Consider the following 17,392-nt stretch of genomic DNA (forward strand, 5'->3'; position numbering starts at 1 on the left):
AAGTAAAATAATAGCATTATGTGAACCAGCCTAACCTACCTCAGAGGGTGAGGTGCCTAACCTACCTCACAGGGTGGTTGTAAGGATACAATGAAGGGGGAAGAACTGTCTTCAGCTTGGAAGGAAGGTGGAAGGTGTAGTCAACAAGGCCCCATCTGCACTAAACATTTAAAGCAGTATCATATTATGTTAAACCAGTGCTTTTTTTGTGGGGGGACGCATACAGTGGTACCTTGGGTTACATACTCTTCAGGTTACAGACTCCGCTAACCCATAAATAATGCTTCAGGTTAAGAACTTTGCTTCAGGATAAGAACAGAAATCTTGCTCCGGCGGCGCGGCAGCAGCAGGAGGCCCCATTAGCTAAAGTGGTGCTTCAGGTTAAGAACAGTTTCAGGTTAAGAACGGACCTCTGGAACGAATTAAGTACTTAACCTGAGGCACCACTGTACTCCTAAACATTTTGTGAATCTTAAGTTTCGCCTCATCGAGGGGTAGTATTTCAATATGAGTAGGAAAATGAGAGTATGCCTGAACATGTTTTTAGAAAAAAAGCACTGGTTAAGCCACTCTGGGAACTGAAGCTCTGCGAGGGGAACTCTTAATCAATTTGATTTTAATTAATTTTTAGAATGAAATATTTTTAGAATGTGTGATTATTTGACTGTTTGATTATTTGATTGTTGTTAGCCGCCCTGAGCCCGGCTTCGGTTGGGGAGGGCGGGATATAAATAAAATTTTATATTATTATTATTATTATTATTATTATTATTATTAACACCCTTAGTAAACTATAGTTCCCAGGATCCATGAGGGGTGTGTGTGTGTGGAAGTGCTGCCTGTTAAAAAGTGATGTCGTAGTGCTTTAACGGTATTGTGCAGATAGGGCCCAAGTTGTCTTCATGCTTTGGTTGTGGACTTCCTGGAAGCCTTTTGGAACCTGGGCTAGATGGATCTGTTGTTGCTCTCTCATGCCTTTCCCCCTCTCTCGTATTTTTCCTCCAACCAGATTTCACTTTTGAGTATGTGCAGCGAGAAGCACTTAGAGTCCCCCTCATCTTCCGAAGTAAGGATGGACTGGGAATTAAGTAAGACAGTACTCCTAATGTTTAACAATATACCTCTGTTTCAATTGGATGCGTAGCTTGCCCGTCTCAAGGGCCTGGGGTGGGGAATAAAGGCCGTCGGTGGCCTTTCTGAATGAAACATACACACAAGGGCAGGCTTTTGGGGGATATCCAAAGGAAGCAAATCCCAAAATAGAGGGGCTGGCTCCCCAAAATAGAGGGGCTGGCTCCCCAAAATAGAGGAGTTTGCGTCCTTTGGAGAGTCTGCAAAACCTGAGTCTGGTCTTCCAGAAGCAAGACAGAGAAGAGTTTTTCAGATGGTGTGGCACCCCTTTTTAAAGTACCACTTCTCTTGCCTTCGGAACACTTTCATTCTCATGAAATGGAATTGCCCTCAAGGTGTCATCAGACTTGAGCTCCTCTTAGCACAACCCAGCATTGGCAGTGGACAGGGAAGACAGGAGCTGTTCTTCCAACAAGAGCTGGAGGTTCATGGGTCCCCCTTACTAAGCAAATAACTGCTGCTGGCCTCATAAGCCTAGTAGTAGGGGCTGAAGTGCCTGAGCTGTGAACAAGGAATGTCTTAACATTCAAATCCTGGTTGTGCCATCAGTAAAGTTGGTGGGCTACTCAAAACTCAGCCCCCAAATCTTCAGTCTAATATGGGGGAAACCAGTGCTGACCTACTTAACAGGTCTGCAGTAGGAGAACTAAGTTAGTGTCTGTAACATCCTTCAAATGCTCTAAACAGTGGTGACATGTATACACAGTATTATTATGAGTTTGGGGTGGGGGGCAGAATCCACCATTAGCTTTTTCTGACAAATCCCAGCCACCAAGTTCATCCCTGAAATGGCTACGTTTAAAATAGGCAAAGCACATTTTTACAACCCTGGGTTGGCCTGTGGAACCCACTGCCACAGGTACGGTGAGGTCCAGTAGCCTAAACTGGCTTTTGAGAAAAGAAAACATTAATAAATGGACCGTCAATCTGCAACCCCAATACCCAGAAGTGTAGCTCCCATGCTCAGACAGTATATATCTGCCTGAGCATCTGATTTGAAGAATTCTTAACACCCTCATTGGGAGCTTTTGTGTGGTGTGTAGTCAGCCATGGTCAGGAGGCAGGTTGCAGCGCTGAGGGAGAGTGGGGCAGCCCAAGATGGCAGTTCTTGTGTAAATTTCCTCTTGTCTGTGTTTACCTCCCTGAATTCAAATTGATCCCCTCCTTCCTTTGCTGATTTCAGGATGCCGGACCCAGATTTCACTGTACGAGATGTCAAGCTGCTAGTTGGTGAGTTTGGTTTAGATACGCCGCTTTTCGTGCTTTGGGGGTTGGGGAGAGAGAAAGAGAAATTACCTCTGTTGAAGACTGTGTCCAAAAGTATTCAGATGCCCACATATTCCTTGTATAAACGGTACAAAAATGACTAGTTCACACAACTGTATTTGCCTTGTGTACCAACAAATAATCTATGTGACTCCGTTGTCTACCTATCCCTTTGTTGTTTAGTCGTTTAGTTGTGTCTGACTCTTCGTGACCCCCTGGACCAGAGCACGCCAGGCACTCCTGTCTTCCACTGCCTCCCGCAGTTTGGTCAAACTCATGCTGGTAGCTTCAAGAACACTGTCCAACCATCTCGTCCTCTGTCGTCCCCTTCTTCTTGTGCCCTCAATCTTTCCCAACATCAGGGTCTTTTCCAGGGAGTCTTCTCTTCTCATGAGGTGGCCAAAGTATTGGAGCCTCAGCTTCAGGATCTGTCCTTCCAGTAGGCACTCAGGGCTGATTTCCTTCAGAATGGAGAGGTTTGATCTTCTTGCAGTCCATGGGACTCTCCAGAGTCTCCTCCAGCACCAGAATTCAAAAGCATCCATTCTTCGGCGATCAGCCTTCTTGATGGTCCAGCTCTCACTTCCATACATCACTACTGGGAAAACCTATCCCTACCTGTGTTAAATTAAGCCTCCATATTCAAAGGTAGTGTATCTGAGTATTAGATTCTGGAGACACAACTATGGTTGCTTTCATACCTTTCTTGTGGGCTTCCTGGAACTACTTGCCTTAATCCTCAGGTCACATCTTAGCATTCTTGTGCCTCATAATAGCCTGAAAGGGTTTGGGTTTGGGGTGAGGAGGATAATATCTCTTTCTGTTGCAAAAGTTTTCCTGTAGTGTCACTTGGCGCAAACTTTTATTTACTGTGGGCGACCAGAGACATGGCGCTCACAAGCCTCTTGTCCCTACCATGGCTTTCCCCACTAGGCCACATTGCCTGGGGCAGGTGGGCGTTGTCCAAAACACCCAGAGGACACCAGGTTGGTGAAGACTGATTGAAGCAGTAGGTACAACTATTTTGCTAAGGATAATGGCGGTCCATTTGCAGGACAACACAGAGACCAAAGGCAGCTATGTCGTAGAAGTCTGCAGTGCCCAGGATCGCTGCGTAATACGTACAGAATAAGGATTTTATTGATCCAAATGATAGTCAAACACTTGCTTGTTAGCCACGACATTAAGTGTTTTTTTCTAGGCCAGAAATGAGACGCCCGCCACTTAGCTAGAGGGCACATGTAATCTCACAGTTTTTTTTCATACTGTAAGGAGGTGAGTTCTTCCCAGGTGAGGTTGGTGTCAGATGGGGATCTGTTGCTGAGTCACTGTTTTGTTCATGTGTGTGTCTTTTCTTTTAAAGATATAGCATTGCACTGTAAACTTCTTAAACGTATAAAGGCCTTGCTGGATTCATTATGCAGAAAGTTGCTAAAAGAAATTGCAAAGGACATATTGAACACTAATCCATATAAATGATGCACATTTGTATACATCTGCTGAATTGTACATAATTTATTCTTCTGCTAGCCATGTAGATATACAGAAGATATACCACAGAGAACAGTCACACCTCGGGTTACAGACGCTTTAGGTTGCACGTTTTTGGGTTACGGATGCTCCGAAACCTGGAAGTACCAGAACGGGTTAATTCCGGGTTTTGGCGCATGCGCAGAACCACTAAATCGCGCTATGCGCAGAAGTGCCGAATTGCAACTCGCGCGTGCACAGGCGCTGCGGGTTGCGAACATGCCTCCCACACAGATCAATTTCGCAACCCGAGCGTCCATTGTACTTCTTCTTTCTTGCCAGCTTAGGCTTCTGGATATTGCCAGATACCATCCAGATACCTTCAAGCCTATCTGTTTAACCATTTGGGCTGAAAACTTGCTTTGAAAACGAAACATTCCTGAAAGATAGAAAGCTGAGATCCAGTGTTCTGTTATGCACTTGGCTGTTGTAAGCACAGTTATGTATCACAGCATAATGTCACTAGTGCTGCTTCACTGTGGGAGCACATGCTTGGCTGGGAGAAGAGTGGCTTTATGGAACAGACTCCCTCGGAAGGTTGTGGACTCTCCTTCCTTGGCAGTTTTAAAGCAAAGTTTGGATGGCCATCGGTCAGGGATGCTTTAGCTGAGATCCCTGCAATTGCAGGGGGTTGGACTAGATGACCCTCAGAGACCTTCCCAACTTTCATCCTATGATTCTATGGTTCATATAAGTTGAGTTTCTCTTGAACTAGGTTAAACCTGGGACAAGAGCAGGAGGGAATGGCTGGCTTGATTTTGCCAAGCTGCAGTGCCCCCACTGCTGGTGGTGAAAGGGTGGCATTGCAGCTTCTGGCCTGGCAGACTGTGGTCACAAATGGAGCTGATAGGATCCCATCTGGCTCTCTAAAGGTCCTGATCCTCGCCTGCCTCCTCAGTGTCCAAGCTGTTGCCCTATCTGCTTGCTTGCAGGACAAACGTCACTGGCAGAGAATGGCTGACAACATTTGTACGTGGCAAATGAGGACCTTTTGGGACCCTCAGCAGCAGGTGTGGGGCACACAGTTATGTGCTTGGCACTCTGTGAAATGTGGCCCCTGTCAGTGCCCATTTTTAGTGTTAGGTCAGAGGTTTTGTGTGTGTTAAGATTGCATCTAATCCATCAGCCTGAGCCAACATAATAAATGTAGACGTGGCGTACTTTTTAACAACAAAGCAAAGTGAAATAGAACAAAATCCTTTGCATAGGACCGCTGGGTGGGGTGCAAGTGTTTCAATTCCTCGTGCCACTGTTTTTTTGCAGAGAAGAATGCATGCATTACTTCCTTTTAGCCTCACAACAACCCTGCAGGGCGGGTCTGCGCGAGAGGGAGGGTGATCTTGAAGATCTGAGCTACCTGCAGCCCTTTGAAGGATGCCTGAATGACTGCGAGGTCTTGTGTGTGTGGTCTTTCTTTCTTGCTTTTAGGATCAAGTTTATTAGCTAGAAGCCTTTCCATCTCTGGGCCGCAGCGAGGAGTTAATGGCACCACTTGGATTTAACAAGCTAGAGTAATTGTCTCTTTCCTTTTAAAGGGAAGTTTAACGGTTTTCTCTTGTCCTTTGGGGGGAAAAGATGCCCACTCCTTTTTCCTTTCCTCTCCCCTGATGCCACAATCAGAGCCCTGGCAAGCCATTGTGAGCCTGATCCACTTGCCTGATGTGCAGGGAGCTGTGAAGCCTTAGGCTGCTGAATCATTTTCTAAACATAGTAACTAGGATTTCAGCTTTTTGCCCTTCAAAGTCTTTCCTGTGTGAACTGCTCTGTGGGCCCTTGTCTTCTTGGGCTTTTTGCATGAAGGAGGAGACTTGCTTACTGCTGAAATAATGGAAGTGGATTCTCCTGGTATAACATGCTTATTCTTGCTCCCGTTGTGGTTTTCAGTCCCATCAGGAAATGCTTCCATGTCGATTTGGCTGCAGAACCCAGAGCATTTGACCCCTTGAACTGCAATGAATTCTGGGGGTGTGGGGAGAAGACACTGCTTAATGGTTATCGGATCATGCTGTTGCCCCATTTCTGAGAGAGAGCAGGACCTGGGACACACTACCCCCCTCCCCAAAATGGGTTGGCCTTGTGAGCCTCAGGCTTGCATTCTGTCTCCTCCTGTTCCTCCCCTTGCTTTCAGCAGTGGAATGCCTCCTTTCCTGAGCTACTGCCAAAGCATGGTTTGCAGTTTCCTCCAAACCCAGTAGTTTGCACAAACTGCACTTAACTTGAGAAATGGGGCCAGCAACTGTTTCCGCAGGGAGGCAAAGAAGCAGGCTGCTCTCCTCCTGAGCAGCACATTGCTCAAAGGGAAGAACTGAATCAGCATTGCAGGGCTTGACCCTGAGGAGCCATCAGACCTGGGCATCCTTGCCCTGGGACTAGAGGTCTCCACAGTTGGGGTGCTGGATTTCTTTCAGATGCCCTCACCTCTCACAGGGCCACAGCAGCAGCAGCAGAGATGGTGGCAGGAGCTTCAGAGCATCTTTCCCGACTAGATGCCCATGAGGCTACTGGGGAGGAGGGAGCAGCACATGTAAATGCCTGCGTGGATCGGCACCTGATGGAGATTCAGCTCCCATGCAGGCTACAGATCTTTCCCAAGCTACGGCCTTCCTTTCTGACACCCGGAAACAGATCTGCAAAGGATGCTGTTGGTTGGTTGTGTCACCAGATCCTTGCTGGGCTGGAGGTTGGCGTGGCATTCTTTGTTTATCTGCAGTTGAGATCAAGCCAGTAGCATAGTGACACGCTGGCCCCAGCACCCTGGTTTGAGCCCCCTGTTGTCTCCCCAAAGCTCATCTGCCCCGCAGTTGATGCCTCTTCCAGCTGCTCCCGTTCCCATTGCCTCTTCCTCATCTTGCTTTGGGGCTGATTCTGTAGACTTCATCTCCAGCTCTACCCAAGATACCTGCCTAATCCCTAGTAGTACATCTCAGCAGAAGAATCCCAATGCTATCACAAGTCAGCCAGGCCCCTGACACTCATTGCTCTGGCTTCTAATATCTTGGTAGCTGGGATTAACCGACACAAAAATGCTTAACGTTACATTGCTGTGTTTTGGCTGCCTTGCATTTTATGGATTGCATGGTTGCTAGCGAGCTACAGCTAATTGTGCTTCTGGTGTGCAGGCAGGACATATTGTGGCTGCATTCACAGTTAGAACATGAAGCCAGGAGTGGCTGACGTGACGCATTCCAGATGTTGGAATGCAACTTACATCAAGCCCGGCCAGCATGGCTAGGGGGTAGAAGTGGTAGGACTTTTAGCCCATGCCACCTGGAAGAGCACCATGTTGGCTACCCCTGTGGCTAAACTGGCTTATTTAAGAAACCACAAATAGCCTCACAGACGATCAAACAAGCGGAAGTTGGTTTCTCCGAAGATTGGTTTGCTTTCCAGTGGCAGTGGCTGGACAAAGGATGGTTTGCCCTAAACAAATCACGGTTTAGTGTTGTGCATGGGCCAGGCCATTGATGTGCCCAACGAGGTTATGTGCCTCAATATTGTCATAGTGTTTCATGCCCAGTGGTGAGTCTTAGCTAATGGTGTTTGTGATGAAATAGGTGTGTGCTTTGGGCACACTCCTGTATACTTGTGAAGTGTCCCCTTGTTTTTCATTGACAATTGCTTGTACTTTTTTGCTCACATTAATACTAAATACATTTCATGCATTAAACTATGTTTTACAGTTAAAACTATGAACGTGCAGGAGGCAGGGATGGCCACCAGCCTAAATAGCTTTAAAAGAGGGCTATTGAAGGCTCCTTGTCATGATAGCTGTGCTTTTGAATACTGTTGCTGGATAACACAGGGAGGGGAGGGTGCTGTTCTTGTGGGCTTCTCCCAGCCATCTGGTTAGCCGCTGTGAGCCCAGGATGCTGGACTAGGTGGCCATTGCCCTGATCCAGCAGGGCTCTCGTCTCACGTTCATGGCTGATTACTTGACCCAGTGCTGTCACCTGGATCACAAGGGCAAGGAGAGGGCATGTCATTTTCCAAAAATGGTTCTGATCAGCTGGTCAACTTCTGGTCAACTTCCTGACTCGAGTGAAAAGCACTTATCTCAAAGGTGTTTGCCAAGGCAAAGAGCTTCAGTTTTGGGCTTGTGCGTTATGGCAGGGGTCAGCAAACCTTTCCAGCAGGGGGCCGGTCCACTGTCCCTCAGACCTTGTGGGGGGCCGGACTATATTTTTTTTGGGGGGGGGGAATGAACGAATTCCTACGCCCCACAAATTACCCAGAGATGCCTTTTAAATAAAAGCACACATTCTACTCATGTAAAAAGACACTGATTCCCAGACCGTCCGCAGGCCGGATTTAGAAGGCGACTGGGCCGGATCCGGCCCCCGGGCCTTAGTTTGCCTACCTATGATCTATTGCCAGATTCCTCAAACTGTTGATAGCCGAGGCACATATTGTCTCCCCCTGAATTAGAAGTGGAGGCTCAGGTTCACTCATTCACTAGAAGCTTATTTTTAGCATGTGTAGGAGGATTAATTTCCCTTTGCTCCCTCATCCTCCCAATGCTTTTGCATGAATCACTGATCATATTGGATGGAGGCAGACCTGGAGCAACGACTCGTTCCAAGAACTAGCTGGGAACTTTCCTTTTGCAGCTAGGTAAATTCTGCTGGATCTTTGACTCACTTGGTTATTTCTCTTGCAGTCATGCAGAAAGTGCAGAGTTGGGCCCAATATCTCCTGGCAGAGCTGCTAAATGCCCCTGTCTGAAACCCTGGAGAGCCCCTGCTAGTCAGTGCACAAAATTCTGAGCTAGGTGGACCATGGTCTGGCTTGGGTATAAGGCCGTTTCCTTACACCAAGGAAGTGTAGCTGTGTTGTTTAGTGGTTAGAGTGCAGGACTAGAACCTGGGAGACCAGGGTTCAAATCCATACTCAGCCATGAAGCTCGCTGGGTGACCTTGGGCCAGTCAATGACTCTCAGCCTAGCCCACCTCACAGGGTTGTTGTGAGGATAAAAGAGGAGGGGGAGAACCATGTACATCGCCCTGAGCTCCTTGGAGCTAAAATGGCTTATAATAAACAAATGGCTTCACAATCATGCAGAGACAGTCTTCTGACAAGTCTCTTGCTGCTGTGTTATGGTGTTGGGAGTCACTGAGTCATCCAGCAGAGAAATAACCACCAACAGTTGCAGAGAAATATCCATCCAAGCTGGTTAGAGGGAAGTGTGGCCTGAATGATTCACGCAGAGCGATTATGGGCTGCCTCCTTCATTTGTTGGCAAGTTGGGCTTTTAAATTAATATACCAGTTTTATATCTAGCAACCTGCTAGATAGGTCATGGAATGTCTGGTCTAAGGCCTGGTTGACTGAGGTGGATAAAAGGATACTACAGACTGAAAGTGGAAGATAGCGTATCAGCATGCTTCCTTGCAAGTTTTTTTTAAAAATAAAAAACAAAGCCCCTTTTTTTTAAGTACATAGAAAGTTAGCATAGCAAGGGGTGTGGTGTGCTGAAACATTTCTTCCTGCTGTGCTAAATTTCTGCTTGCAGGGAATTGCTTCTTTATGGAAGGGAAGATTCTACCCCCTTCCTTTATTTTTAGAATTTTAATCTGAAGCAATAAAGTTCACTCTTATCATCTTGGGGTTCTTCCCCTGAAGGATAATGTCCCAACCTCCTTTGATTGATCTGTTTACCCATGTTCTTTAATACCATTCGTTGGGTGCAAACCTTTGCACTCAACGAATGGTATTAAAGAACACATTCTACTTATTTTTTACCTCTCTTTTGCTTTTCCTGCAATAAACAGGACCAGTTGAGAAGATGCTTCCCACCTGCCCCAGTATTGTACCTGGGGTAAGACTGGGAATTGACCTCTGACTCTCCCCTCTGCTCCTCCCCTTCCTCCTCTTCTTGTCCCTCACTGCAGGGACAAGGGATTGGGGGACAGTGTATGTTTATTTGAACATGGGGTCTCCCTGCTACTGCAAAATAAAACCTACTTTTTGGTGGTTTGCTTCAAAGTGGGGGATATCATCTGAATAGGCTCCTGGAAAGGCAATTAAGGAGCAAGGTTGTTGTTTAGTCGTTTAGTCGTGTCCGACTCTTTGTGACCCCATGGACCAGAGCACGCCAGGCACTTCTGTCCTCCACTGCCTCCCGCAGTTTGGTCAAACTCATGCTGGTAGCTTCAAGAACACTGTCCAACCATCTCATCCTCTGTTGTCCCCTTCTCCTTGTGCCCTCCATCTTTCCCAACATCAGGGTCTTTTCCAGGGAGTCTTCTCTTCTCATGAGGTGGCCAAAGTATTGGAGCCTCAGCTTCACGATCTGTCCTTCCAGTGAGCACTCAGGGCTGATTTCCTTCAGAATGGATAGGTTTGATCTTCTTGCAGTCCATGGGACTCTCCAGAGTCTCCTCCAGCACCCTAATTCAAAAGCATCCATTCTTCAGCAATCAGCCTTCTTTATGGTCCAGCTCTCACTTCCATACATCACTACTGGAAGGAGCAAGGAGGTGGCCCTATTTATCAGCTTTCTGTATAAGAACATAAGAAGAGCTGTGCTGGATCAGGCCAGTGGCTCATTCAGTCCAGTCTGTTCTCACAGTGGCCAACCAGATGCCCATGGGAAACAGGGAAACAAAGCAGGATTTGAGCACAAGAGTACCCTCCTTTCCTGTGGTTTCAAGCAACTGGTATTCAGAAGCGTCACTGCCTCCCAACTGTGGATTCGTAATGTAACCGTCATGGTTCGTTTATCATAGTTTATCTCCTGAAACCATAGTTTGTCTCCTTGTGTTAAGGTTTTCGAGACTTGGTGTAGTTATTTTAAACATCGTGCAGGGAATAAAAACTTGGTTGTCTTTCTCCTCACCCTTTCCGCATGTCCAAAATCATCTTACAGGGAGCCGTCGGATTGTGGATGTAATGGACGTCAACACGCAAAAGGGCACAGAGATGAGCATGTCCCAGTTTGTGCGATATTACGAAACCCCGGAGGCGGAACGCAAGAAGTTGTACAACGTGATCAGCCTCGAGTTCAGCCACACGAAGCTGGCAAACATCGTCAAGCGCCCCAATGTGGTAAGCTGAGACCTCTTTGGGTGGTTATTGCGCTTAGGGTATTGGGGCACCGACATTGGGGTAGTTCGGTCCTTTGAGACCAGGGAGTAACCTGACCCTCTAAGTCAGCGGTTCTCAACCTGTGGGTCCAGACGTTTTTGGACTACAACTCCCATCATCTCTGAGCTCTGGCCTTGCTAGCTAGGGGTGATGGGAGTTGTAGTCCAACAACATCTGGGGACCCACAGGTTGAGAAAGGCTGCTCTAGGTGTTGTTGGGTCACATCTTCCCTGACCATTGGCCACTCTGGCTGGAGCTGATGGGAGTTGGGGGACCCCCAAAACCTGGAGTGCCAAAGGTGCCCCATTCCTGGTTTATCCCCTAGTCTTAGCGGTCTTACCAAAGGTCCTCCTTTTTAGATGTCAGTGAATGTTGCTTCACTTACTCTAAAATGTGGTGAGCCTGCCCTGCTGCATTTTGGGGGGTCTTCCTGTTGGTCCTGCTGAGCCAGTCAATGGCCATCTGCCCAAAAGTCCTATTCTGAAAGCTGTGTGTGTGTGTGTGTGTGTGTGTGTGTGTGTGTGTGTGTTCAGTGAACACAAAAGAAGAACCGGTTGGATCTGACCCTGTGGCCCCTCTAGTCCAGCATCCTGTTCTTACATTGGCCCACCGAATGCTGCTGGGAAACCAGTAAGCAGATTGTGAGAGCAAGAGCAACTCTTGCCCTCCCCTGGTTTCCAGCAACTGGTATTCGGAAGTCAGAGCACATATAAATAAATATAGAACAATAGCCCAGACTTTGGAACTGCCTCCCTAGAGAAGTTAGAATGGCTCTCTCCTTTTTGGGAACTGACTGCTTTTCATGAGAGAGCTAGTGGTGTGTTGGTTTGTTTGTTTATTTATATTATTATTATTATTATTATTATTATTTATTATTATTATTATTATTATTATTATTATTATTATTATTATTATTATTACTGTAATTAACTATGTTTTAGATCCATCTACCTGTTTGTCTAATTGTTCCCGCCCCCTGTGTTTTGAGCTGTTCTTATTTTTAATATCTGTAAGCTGCCTTGAGTCCCTGTTGGGGGGAAAAGGCGGGATATAAATAAAATTACAATAGTCATAATAAAGCAAAGCCAGCGTGGCTAGTAGCCATCGATAGCCCTCTCTGCCCTGAGCTTGTCCAGGGGTCAGCAAAGTTTTTCAGCTGGGGGCCAGTCCACTGTCCCTCAGACCTTGTGGGGGGCCGGACTATATTTTTTGGGAGGAGGGGGAGAACAAATTCCTGTGCCCCACAAATAACCCAGAGATGCATTTTAAATAAATGCACACATTCTACTCATGTAAAAACATGCTGACTGTCTGCTGGCCGGATCAGGCCTTAGTTTGCCCACCCATGAGCTTGTCTATTCCTCTTTTAAAGGTATCCAACTTGGCCGCTGTCACTGCCTCCTGCAGCAGGGAGTTCCATTGTGTGACTGTCTGCTGTGTAAAAATGGACTTAGTAACCTCTCCTGAATCTTCCAACCCCCAGTTGCGTTTGGGTGCTCAGGAGTTTTAGTGTTATGAGAGAAGAGGAAAGCTCTTCCCTGTCCACTTTCTCCATGCCAGGCATAATTTTAGAAACTTTTGTCATGCTGCGTCTTACTCCCAACTTAGTTTTCTCCAAACTAAAAAGGCCCCAGAGCTGCAGCCTTTCCTTGCAGGGGACTCACTCCACCCCACCCGCCCCGGATCATTTTGCTTGCAGTTTCCTGAACTTATTTTCCAACTCAACAATATCCTTTTTGAGTTGAAGCGACCAGAACGGTACACAGGACTTCAAATATGGTCACACCATGGAATGATTTGTAGTAGGGCTGTGATTGTAATCCGTTAGATTAATCAGTTAAAATTAATGACTAAAAGGCACCCTCAATTAATTGGGAAAAACATTTTTAAAAGAAGTTTATATTTAATATATAATTTTAATGTAACAATTGCAGATGGCAGGGGCCCTCTTAGAAGAGGCGTTCCCAACCTCTCCATCCTGTCTGAAGAGGAATTTTTTATAAAATTATTATTTTATAATGTGATTATAATATAGCTTTTATTAATTTCTCAGAAGCATTTTACCCAGTTCTTCACCCAAAAAGCTTGAGTAGCTTACAACAATCAGTAATGACAGGGATCCACTTAAACATATGCATGTTTCTGCTTTCCTCTTCCCTTGAAATGATTATTCTAATCATATGCAAATTTATACAGGTTTGATTGATTGATTTCCTCCATTAAAACTTATTTTTATTGACTGACCTTGCCGTGCTCTCTTGGCTTGTATGCTTCTATGCTTCATGTTAACAGGGCTACTCTGGAGTAGGTAAGCAGCGGCTATGTGCCCTGTCTCTCGTCTTCCTCTTTTAGTTCTATCCTGCCTTATTCTTAGGGATCATCCAATGGAACTGATTGGCAGTAGACACAGGACCAAGGGAATTACTTCTCCATGCACCACACGGTGCATAATCAACTTAACACAGTTCATCGTCCCACGATTGTGTTGTGGCTGCTAGTTGCAGGCTTGCAAACAGCCACTTGGCTATTGGATAAATTCACAGGGGACTGTCCTGTCGATGGCTGTTAGGGGTAATTGCTAGGATTGGAACCTGTAGTGGCTGATAACTGGATTAGTGGAACTTTTAATGCCTTCCCTTCCCCGCACCAGGATTTGTTTCATGCTTGTAAAGGTTTCTCCATTGAGAAAGAGCAGCTATTCCTATGGATCAGTGGAGAATCATAATGGCTGCAGTAGAACCTTCATGCCTGGGTAACTGAATACGACTTGCTGGGATTGATGGTGGGAGAGGACTGTGGTCTTCATGGAGCATCTAATTGGTCACTGGGGGAAGCAGGATGCAAGCCTAGATGGACATTTGAGTCCAATCTAGCTGGGCTCTTTCTTCTTATGAGACTTTATGGCTGCCTCCCTGTTTGATGTCTTCCTACGCCCTGTCAATTGTTGCAGATGGATTGCTGAACCTGGGGGAAGGGGGGGCAGCAGACGGGGACGGACCTGTGGTGTGATCCAGCGCAGGCATGACCTACTTGATGATGTGCACATCCGCCTCGTCTGCCTGATACCAGTCAATGGGAACTTTGTTCTAAGTCTCCCCAAACCTCTGTGCACAGTCTTGCAAATTCACACTCCAAAAGAGACTAGGGCCCTGCGGGACTTGACATCTTTCCACAGGGCCTGCAAGACAGAGCTGTTCCACCAGGCCTTTGGCCAAGGCACAGTCCTTTGGTAATCCTAACAGAACTCTAGCCCAGTGGTTGCCATTAATTTGATTTTGAAATGATTTTAAAATGAATTGATTTTAGAATGCTGTTACTTTTATTGTTCTGAGCTGTTCTGAGCCTGGCTTTGGCTGGGGAGTGTGGGATATAAATGATGATGATGATGATGTCCCAACATTTCATGTCCCCTAAATAAATAAAAAATGTTTGCCCTAACAAAATCCTGAGAACGGTGCACAAGTTGTTGTGTACAAGTGTGACATTGTGAGATCTAAGCCAGCCTCAGAAAACCATGGAACCGTACAGTAACCGTGAGAGGAATGTAATCTTTGTAATTCACATTTCTGGCAGAATTCAGCGTTGTGTGTTGCTGAATGTGGTTTGCTTGGGGTGGCAGAGTTTTGGTTTCTTTTTCCGCCTGCACACACATCGCTCTGCCAGTATCCCTTCCTTGCTCTGAGATCTTTCTCCAATATTTCCTGACTTAGCTGGTTCCTTTGGATGCCCTTTTAGGTAGACTTGGTCGACTGGGTGGATAACATGTGGCCTCGGCATCTGAAGGAGAGACAGACAGACGCCACCAATACCATCTCAGAGATGAAGTATCCAAAAGTAAAAAAGTAAGTTGATTTCGCTTCATTATGAACCACTCCCTGTGGAATCTCCTGCTGGTGTGAAGCTTCGGCTTCGGATGAAATTTGAACCGTGTGTGTGGCTCTTGTTGGGCTGGAATTATTTTGGGACGCAAGGCGGAGATTGCATGTTTGAATGTTCTTTGCGTCAGTGATGGAACACAGACAGGACAAGGTTCCCAGGGACCCCAAGAGCTGTTTGCAGTGGTGCAAGGCATCACCGGTGAAAAGGCTTGTTTGTTGTTTAGTCGTTTAGTCGTGTCCGACTCTTCGTGACCCCCTGGACCAGAGCACGCCAGGCACTTCTGTCCTCCATTGCCTCCCGCAGTTTGATCAAATTCATGCTGGTAGCTTCAAGAACACCATCCAACCATCTCATCCTCTGTCGCCCCCTTCTCCTTGTGCCCTCCATCTTTCCCAACATCAGGGTCTTTTCCAGGGAGTCTTCTCTTCTCATGAGGTGGCCAAAGTATTGGAGCCTCTGCTTCATGATCTGTCCTTCCAGTGAGCACTCAGGGCTGATTTCCTTAAGAATGGGAGAGGTTTGATCTTCTTGCAGTCCATGGGACTCTCCAGAGTCTCCTCCAGCACCATAATTCAAAAGCATCAATTCTTCAGCGATCAGCCTTCTTTATGGTCCAGCTCTCACTTCCATACATCACTACTGGGAAAACCAGAGCTTTTACTATACGGACCTTTGTTGGCAAGGTGATGTCTCTACTTTTTAAGATGCTGTCTAGGTTTGTCATTGCTTTTCTCCCAAGGGTGAAAAGACTAGCCCAGCACAAAGTTTGGTTGCAGTCAGTTTGAGGTGGGGGCCACCGATGTGGGACCTGAGGGCAGAGTGGCGCCCCTGAGGTGTTTCCCAGGTGCCCGTGATGCCTCTTAGCCCGCCTCCCACCCTGCCTTTTTTATCGTGATGTGGTGAAGAGCGTTACCTCCTCACCCCGCAAAGTACACAGAACTGCATAGCAGGGGACTAGATGACCCTTAGGATCCTTTCCAACTCTACAGTTCAGTGACTCTATGCAGTTAGAAGAGTGATACGCATTTGGTGATTCTGGAATAATCATTGGCTTTTAAGATGCTGTTTTATTTATATTTTACGATGCCCCAAGGGATTTGGTGATGGCAGAATGTCTGGGCACACCTGCCAATATGTTTGAGAGGTACTGGCCAATCAGAAGGGCCTCTGGCTACGGTTGTAACCTTAGATAGGAGCTGGACAAGCAGAATATCTTAGCAAAGTTTATTATTTAGTATTATTTATTTTGTCTTTGAGGAGCATGGGGCCAGGTCACACTTTGAAACTTCCTGAAGCCGCTATAGGAATCTCGTTCAGTTGTTGAGATTTCAGCTGCACCACTTTCATAACCACAAAAGCTAGAAATGTGGGCAGTGTGGCATTGTTTTAAAGAAAGCTTAGATTCTCAGGAAGCTCATGTTCTGTGCTTTTGTCTGCATTTCCAAGGAACTGAAGCATACAAGAAGCCTTGCTAATCGTGTGTGCCTGCAGTTCTGTGTGCTTTTTCTAAATCTAAATCGAATGCTGGTCCAATTTTCTCAAATGGAAAGCAGACCAGCAAAAAAGCAAAAGAGAAATGAAAAGTGATGGTGGTTTTTGCAAACACAGATGGTGCCATCCAGTGCAGATGTTGGTTTTGGCTGCGAACTGCAAAGTTCTGTGCTGGGGATGAAGTTAGCGATTGTTCCATCTGCTGTACCAGTTCAGAGATGATGCTTGAGAAGGAGCTGGAGAATGAAATGGAACTGTTCCATTATCTCTTTTGAGAATGATTCTTCTTTCCCCCATCTCCTCCTTCCTTACATTGATGTTCTGAATATTGTTGTGAATTGCTTCGAACAGGCAGTGAGTGACTTGCTTCCTGTGAAGGGCAAGGATCCCCAGATTATGGGACAACTGCCACTGTGTTGTTGGGGGAAAACAAATGAGTGAAAAGGTGTCTGCAAACCTGGTGGCCTCAGGGCACAGAGAAGGTGGATGTCTGTGTTTTGGTAGCGCTGTCTTTCTCTTCAGTACCAGTCGGCCTCTGCTGTGGGGTGGAACATCTATATCAAGCCTGATCACATCAGTCACTTCTCATGGCTTAGCTTTACATGTAGAGGCTGTGGAAAGCCTTGCGGTTTGCACTCCCCTCCCTTCTTTTGCATACAAGAGGAGGAGATAAAACTTTCACTTTCAATTTCAAAGTAGCTGGAGCTCCCCATTACATCCGGACTTGAGGAATGCTTGTTAATGTAAGATTGTTTTTGTTTACATAGCAGGATTTATATACTGTTTAATGAAAAATAAACAAGCTTATAAGCATGCTTACAATTTTGTCTTGCTTCCTAACTAGAGCCTAAAACCTGGGTGGGCAACCTGGGGCCCTCCAGCCGGGCCAGTGGTTGGGGATGATGGAAATTGTAGCTGAACAATATCTGGAGAGCCACAGAACAGCCATTCCTGAGCTATACCTACCAGGGGATTCTGGTTAGTCTTGAAGAACCCCGCAGGAGGGGAGGGC

The 17,392-nt window shown here is 46.4% G+C and overlaps 1 protein-coding gene across 4 annotated transcripts in view; it reads left to right on the forward strand.

Moving 5' to 3' along the window:
* The window catches only part of KDM2B (lysine demethylase 2B), an 88,344-nt gene that overhangs the window by 4,371 nt on the left and 66,581 nt on the right, over positions 1-17,392 (forward strand). For 3 of the 4 annotated variants that reach the window (XM_028709290.2, XM_077920834.1, XM_028709291.2), the window contains 4 exons: positions 1,010-1,088; positions 2,315-2,361; positions 10,793-10,971; positions 14,746-14,852. In XM_028709290.2, coding sequence (XP_028565123.2) covers positions 1,010-1,088; positions 2,315-2,361; positions 10,793-10,971; positions 14,746-14,852 — 412 coding nt within the window. The remainder of the gene's footprint in view (positions 1-1,009; positions 1,089-2,314; positions 2,362-10,792; positions 10,972-14,745; positions 14,853-17,392) is intronic. The other variant, XM_028709292.2, reaches the window with a different exon arrangement.

Source organism: Podarcis muralis, chromosome 16, assembly GCF_964188315.1.
Source record: "Podarcis muralis chromosome 16, rPodMur119.hap1.1, whole genome shotgun sequence".
Taxonomy (NCBI): Eukaryota; Metazoa; Chordata; class Lepidosauria; order Squamata; family Lacertidae; genus Podarcis; species Podarcis muralis.